Source organism: Charadrius vociferus, unplaced genomic scaffold (assembly GCF_000708025.1).
Source record: "Charadrius vociferus isolate BGI_N301 unplaced genomic scaffold, ASM70802v2 scaffold619, whole genome shotgun sequence".
Lineage (NCBI taxonomy): Eukaryota > Metazoa > Chordata > Aves > Charadriiformes > Charadriidae > Charadrius > Charadrius vociferus.
In genome coordinates, this window is record NW_009649962.1 from 454262 (window position 1) to 460278 (window position 6017).

Here is a 6017-nt window from a genome sequence, read left to right on the forward strand (position 1 = left end):
CCACAAAACACCAACGTTTCAGCCACTCTGCCCTCTTTGCTCGGACACTCTTGCTGTGGAGCTCTGCTCCTCCCCTCTTCCTCAGTCGACTTTTTACCTCCCCCTTTGGAAGCAACGCGGGTTTTAACTCTTGGGGTTTATGCAGCACGTGCTCAAGCCACCCCCACTGCAACCCTTACTACTGCAGCGTAACCAACGCCACCTGTAACCCTCAAGCACGGTGTCGAGCAGCAAGCGTTACTTCTCCGTCCTTACCGAGCTATCGGAAACTTGGACTTCTTTTCCTTGTCATAAGAATAATCTTCTTCCTCCACCTCCTCATCCTCCTCCTCCTCCTCCTCCTCCTTCTTCTTCTTTTTCTTCGTCACTATTTCACCTCCATCCTCCAACTTCCGCTTCTGCAAATAGTAAAATACAAGTCAGAATCAAAGCGTCTCCTGATTGTGGAATTGGACCTGCAGCCCCAGAGCCACTTTGGGCCCTCTCCCAAGAACTGCAGAACAGCTCCTTCCCCACTGCACACATTAACCCAAACCCCACACGTCCATCAACACGGTTCTGGCACACACCATCTCCAACAACTCACAGCACACCCAACTTTTCCATGAGAGACGGTCCCATCAATGAAGGTAAAGGGACGCCAAGTGCTCCTGCTCCTTCCCCTTTCAGCCACCTCCATTCGGCATTAGGAAAATGGACCTTCTCCTACAGACACTGCCACCAAAGAGGAGCAGCAATATCTTCATCCCCATAACGCCTAACAATTTTTCAGCATGACAAGGTCCTACTGTCACCTCTACTCCAGGACCCAGGCAGCCCCCGAGGAGTCTCATCCATACCAAGCATGCTTCGTTTTACTGTTTCAAGTGCTCATCCTTATTCTATCCACACAAACTCACATATCTCTCCCTACTTCGGATACTGACACACTTCATGCAGCAAACCCTCCGAGCTCCAGCAGGGGAAATAATCGAGAAAGCTGGCTTCCTGACCTTGGGACACTTCTTCTTCTCTTTAACATAGTCATCTTCAGATTGAGACACTCGCCGGAATTGCAGTGGTCCTGTGTTGATGTAAAACCCTCCATACTTCGTAGTAAGAGAAGCCGGAACGAGCTCGTCGTACTGGAAGTAACAGAGAACAATCTATTGGCAAGGTGAGCTTTCTTACCTTATTCTGTAGCTGAGCTGCTTAGTGACTGGAGTGGCACTCGTGCTCCCCCAAGAGCAGACGGGGGCTGCGGACTCACCTGCTGGCCAGCGTTCTCCTGCCACGTGGCTGCCACAGCAGCTCTCGGTTCCCAGCACTGGCATACTCCTGGCTCACACCCGCTTCAGGTTCCCCCCAGGCGCCAGCTCAGCCCCCAGGCAGCTGCCTGCAGCCACCCTCACCCCCTGCCCCAGAACTCACCGCTTCAGAATTATCGATGAAGGAGTCAGATTCGTCGTATCCATACCCCATGTCAATCAAGTCCTGAATACGGTCCTTCCTACATCTCTTGCCACCCTAAGCAATAAAAGATTGACAGTGAGTTCACCTTTTTTTTTCCAGTTACCACGGGGATGGCCCTGGTACAGGACACAACGTTGGCAGCAGTACAGAAAAGAGAACGGGATCTTTTTTGCTCCTAGCAGCAGCAGAACCAAACCAGTCTTAACTAGTTGACAGCTGAGCAGCATTGCCCATTCTAAGGGATAACACAATATAAAGAAGAAAAACATACATGTTTTTCTCCAAATGTCCTAGCAGGACCCTCCACTTCTTGCCTTTCCTTTTCACCATCATTAAAGGCATCAGCAGGGTCTTTATTCTGCAGAAATGAGACAGACAAAAACTTCAATATCAGTTCTGTCACACTGCCACCAAAAACTCATGCATTAAACCCATCAGGACTAGAACACCCAGGCAGAAGCTCAGACAGATTAAGCTTTAGTACAGTATTCTGAGAGAGTCTCTAGGCTTTGGGTGCTTTCTTGACTAGTTCTGCACTTGTCTCTGCTTCTCCCAACTCCCAAAACAAACAAACAAAAAAAAGCAGCATGAACCATGAGCTGAATGCTAAACAGTTCTGAAGAGCAACGGTAAAAATGAGGAGAATTCAATCAACGTTCTTTTCATAGAAAAACAACCATAATGCAAAGTTTAGGTGTCACAGAAGTTTGTGTGCTGTTATATCCTCAGAAATGACTTTCATCAGGCAGACACAATTGTCAGGCAACACCTGGAAGCACCATGTCCACCACATAAGCAGTGATGTCAAGCACTCCGGTGGAAACAGTCACAGGCAGGAGAGCGGGGTCCCCAAAAAGATGCAGCCACATACCGCAGAAGCATCCCTCCTTTTGATGCTCTTTGGAAAAGAGCTGCTCACAGCCGCTAGCAAGCCAGGTACCAGAAATCACTTTAGATCGAGCAGTTCAGAACCAAACAAGCATTACCTTCCACACTCCGCCACCAACACATCACCTTTCTGACGTGACATCCCAGCCAAGGCAAAGGGGTGCGACAGCGTGGCCTGACAACGACAACCCCTGCCTGGATGCCAGTTCTCCTGCCCGCGGGACATCTCACCACCCTCCCTCCTTCCACCTCTCGGCACCTCACAGCTAGAACACAGCCACCTCGCAAAACAGCCTTAAAACAGCAATACCAAAAAAAGCCTTTGAAATCTTCAGATACAACACACATTCCTCAGAGGCCACAAGAACGCTTACCTTGTCCTCTGAAGAACCACCTGTTACGCTCCCTTGACAACTCTCCAGAAGATCTGGGTAGAAAAATTCTGGACAATGTTTGTTATCTGGCTTGAAGAGAGTGACTGTGATTCGAACAGTTTTTGCAGCTGGTTCAGAGTCCTGGGGCTGCTCTCCATCATCTTCCCGAGAACTTCTGAAGAATCTGCTGCTTGGTGGACCGTGAAGAGTGGTGAACGAAACCCTGTGGGGCTCAGTCATGGCTATGGCCAAGTCTTACCAGTCTGCCCCAGCGGCGCAGATATGGATTTCACCAGCTGGTTAAGCAGAACTGAGGACGTTGGCACCAGAAAAAGTTGTTCGATTCCAAAGTTTTCTTGAGAAATGACAAAGGCCCGTGCTGCTAGCACTCGCTGCAATCACTAAAGAGAAAGAAAGAAGCCAATCCTCAAACCAGAATTGCCTCCAACGTTGGCAGCCCCCCACGCTTGCACTTCTGCCCACCCTCAGCTCGCTGTCTTCACCCCACAGCGCTGTCGAGGAAAGCAAACGACCCCATCAGACTTGCTGGGACACAGCCCAGCAGCCCTGGGCAGAAACACTGAGCTCTCCTTGTCTGTGGGAGAGACACCTGGTCCCCGGCACCCGTGGAGGGCTGAGGGGGAGCGGGCCACAGGGCTGAGGCGGGGGCGGACCGGGGCCCTGGTGCTGAGGAGAGACCGAGCCGGCCGCGCTGAGGGGGAGCAAAGCTCATTGAATAGATATACTTATGCCTTGATCTATCATCAAAGACACTCTCTGTACTGATAAGGCTCTCATCTACCAATGAAGATTTGTTTCTGAATCCAACCTTTTCCTATTATATCATAAATGCCATCTTAGTAATGACTGAATCATCCCTTCAAATCATTTAATAATGTTTCCACTGTCCCATGAGCAGAAGGTTCCCATATTTTTAACCTACTACAAAGTTAACCAGAAGTTTCGTTTAAATTCTTCACTCACTGTCCCATCAATGAATATTCTTACCAAATAATTAGAGTCCGCGGGGGCAAGATGGCGGCGGCCGTGGGCACAGGGCTTGGTCGCATCCCCCTCAGCACAGCAAAAGCCACCCAGGTGTCAGCCACCACCCTGCCCTCCCGGTCCCTGGGGAAAATAACCAGCGGGAGAGATGGTGGGATGGCAGAGTTTATTATTAAAAAAAAAAAAAAGCAAATGGATGATTTATGGGGACAAACAGAATCTGTCATGTATTTAGAGCTGTGAACAGGCACCTGGAGAAGGGCCTGAAGGCAGGAGGAGCTCTGCTGCAGCAGTGGGGCAGCTGAGGAAAGCCCTGTCACCAGAGGGAGACCCTCCATCCCCTCGGCACTCATCTCTGTGTCACTGCCCAGCGCCGCCACCCTCGGGGCCGGCCCAGAGAGAACTGCACTCCAGCCCCAGCAGCTACAAAGCTGGGGATCCAGAGAGAGACCGGCTTTCAGGGCAAAACGCCTCGTCCTACACTAGGAAAGCCCTGGGGGACCTTGTTCCCTGGGTTTCATCATGCCCTGTTCCGCAGCAAGGTGCAACATCGCTCTCCCTGCCCTTACACTCCAGCAAGGCTGCACAGGGAGTTCAGACACAGCACGGTTTGGAGGAGTCTGATATTCCAGGTGGAGCTCACAGCAGGTTCACGGTGGTGTCCAACTGTTCCACAAACCCTCCCAGCAGGGAAGGTCCACACTCAGGCAGGGAAGATCTCAGGACCTCCCAGAGCTCAGTGCCAGGACTCCACAGCCTGCGCTGCGCATGACAGAGGACTAAGTAGCCCTCCCAGTCCTTCCCGAGCCCCAAATCTACACAAATCCATCCCCACCTCACTCTCCCCCTTCTATTCTCGTGGTCTGCACAGGGCTACTGTGTCAGTTGACACGGAGCGAGACCAACCATGCTGGGTTAGGCGAGGGACCGTGCAGCCAGCACCGGAGACCCACAGAGAACCAGGGCAGACCTGCAGAAGCCGCTTCCCTGCTGCCAGCACCCAGAGCCAGAGAAACTTGTGCGTTTAACAGCATTTGGTGAATTGTCCTTCTGTGGACTCGCCACTCACTTTTGAAGTCGGGTGAACTTGTACCAGCGCTGGCACACAGTGCTCCCACCAAGGCAGAGTGAGCAGTTTGTCCCACTTATTCCTTATCTTGGAATAAGCTCTTACCCCACAGGGAAACTTTCCCCCTTATTCCATAGCAGCTGAATTTTTTAAAAGCATTTGGTGAAAAACCTTACAGAAATGCAGGTAAATTATATCAACCACATCACCTTGTAGTGACCAGAGCACCCATCCCAGCGGCAAGGAGCACACGTTCTCCTGTGCCAGGCAGGGCAGGTCTGAGAACAGGCAGGAACAGGCACAGAGCCCAATTTTCACTTCAATAAATCACCTTGAGCTACTTGGGATTTAAGATGCTGCAGCAAACAAAGCAATAATACCAACTACTTACTATAGCAGAGAGAGAAAAAGAAAGAAACAGCTACTGTTGCAGGGAGCTGAATGGCAGAGTTACATACAGGGAGCAGCTCCCAGGACCCCTCCACCCCCACGCAGAACAGAAACCCCCACAGCATGCGACGCCGCAGCAGGATCCACAGTTAGCCCAAGCAGCTGTGATGAAACGGATGGAAACGTCCCGTGCCCAGTCAGGAAGACGTACGTCCCTCAGGCTGCTCTTCTCACGCATAGATCCAGTGCTCGGCTGTGTCCTCCCAGCAAGTCAGCTCCTCCGGGCGGAACCAGAGGGAGATCTCCTGCCGGGCACTCTCAACCGAGTCGCTGCCGTGGATCACATTCCTGTGGGGAAGAACAACGGGATCAGCTGGCACTAAGCAGAGAAAGGTGGGAGAGGAAAGCTTGGAAAGTTTCACCTTGACCAGTTTAATTAAAGCGACTGAGCCAGTGAGTTCCTACAATATTCCTTCCCACCCCACAGCCCCGCTCCTTCCAGCTCAGGGGCTGTTCCTGGTTACGCTGAACGTGGCTGAGGTCATGGACACGCGGGAGCTGCCAGTTCCCAGCACTCCTATGATGAGGAACATTTGTTTGCTACCAGAAGAGCTACAAGTGGCTGTTTACCTGAGAAGGCCTCAGGAGGCAGGAAAGACACAAAACCAGGCTCTCCCCTTCTGGCAAAGCCAGCTCTAGGAGGCAGAGGTCGGCACCTCCTGCCAGGACTGCTCTGCAAGCTGTCAGAGGGAGACAGCTCTGATCTGAGCACAGAAGGGAGAAGCTCTGCTCTGCAGATGTAGACTCCTGTGGGTCCGGCAGACCTTGCACAGGAATGC

At 51.8% G+C, this 6017-nt stretch overlaps 2 protein-coding genes across 2 annotated transcripts in view; both read right to left on the minus strand.

Annotated features, from left to right (window-relative positions):
- LOC104292219 (ubinuclein-1-like) overlaps positions 1 to 2954 on the minus strand; it is a 15386-nt gene extending 12432 nt beyond the window's left edge. Inside the window, 6 exon segments of the mRNA XM_009891555.1 lie at positions 256 to 301; positions 356 to 398; positions 993 to 1124; positions 1411 to 1506; positions 1724 to 1810; positions 2715 to 2954. Of these exon segments, the coding sequence (XP_009889857.1) occupies positions 256 to 301; positions 356 to 398; positions 993 to 1124; positions 1411 to 1506; positions 1724 to 1810; positions 2715 to 2954 (644 nt within the window).
- Positions 2955 to 5408: 2454 nt separating this feature from the next.
- Positions 5409 to 6017, minus strand: part of NME3 (NME/NM23 nucleoside diphosphate kinase 3) — a 3696-nt gene continuing 3087 nt past the window's right edge. Inside the window, exon 5 of the mRNA XM_009891556.1 lies at positions 5409 to 5526. Coding sequence (XP_009889858.1) covers positions 5409 to 5526 — 118 coding nt within the window. The remainder of the gene's footprint in view (positions 5527 to 6017) is intronic.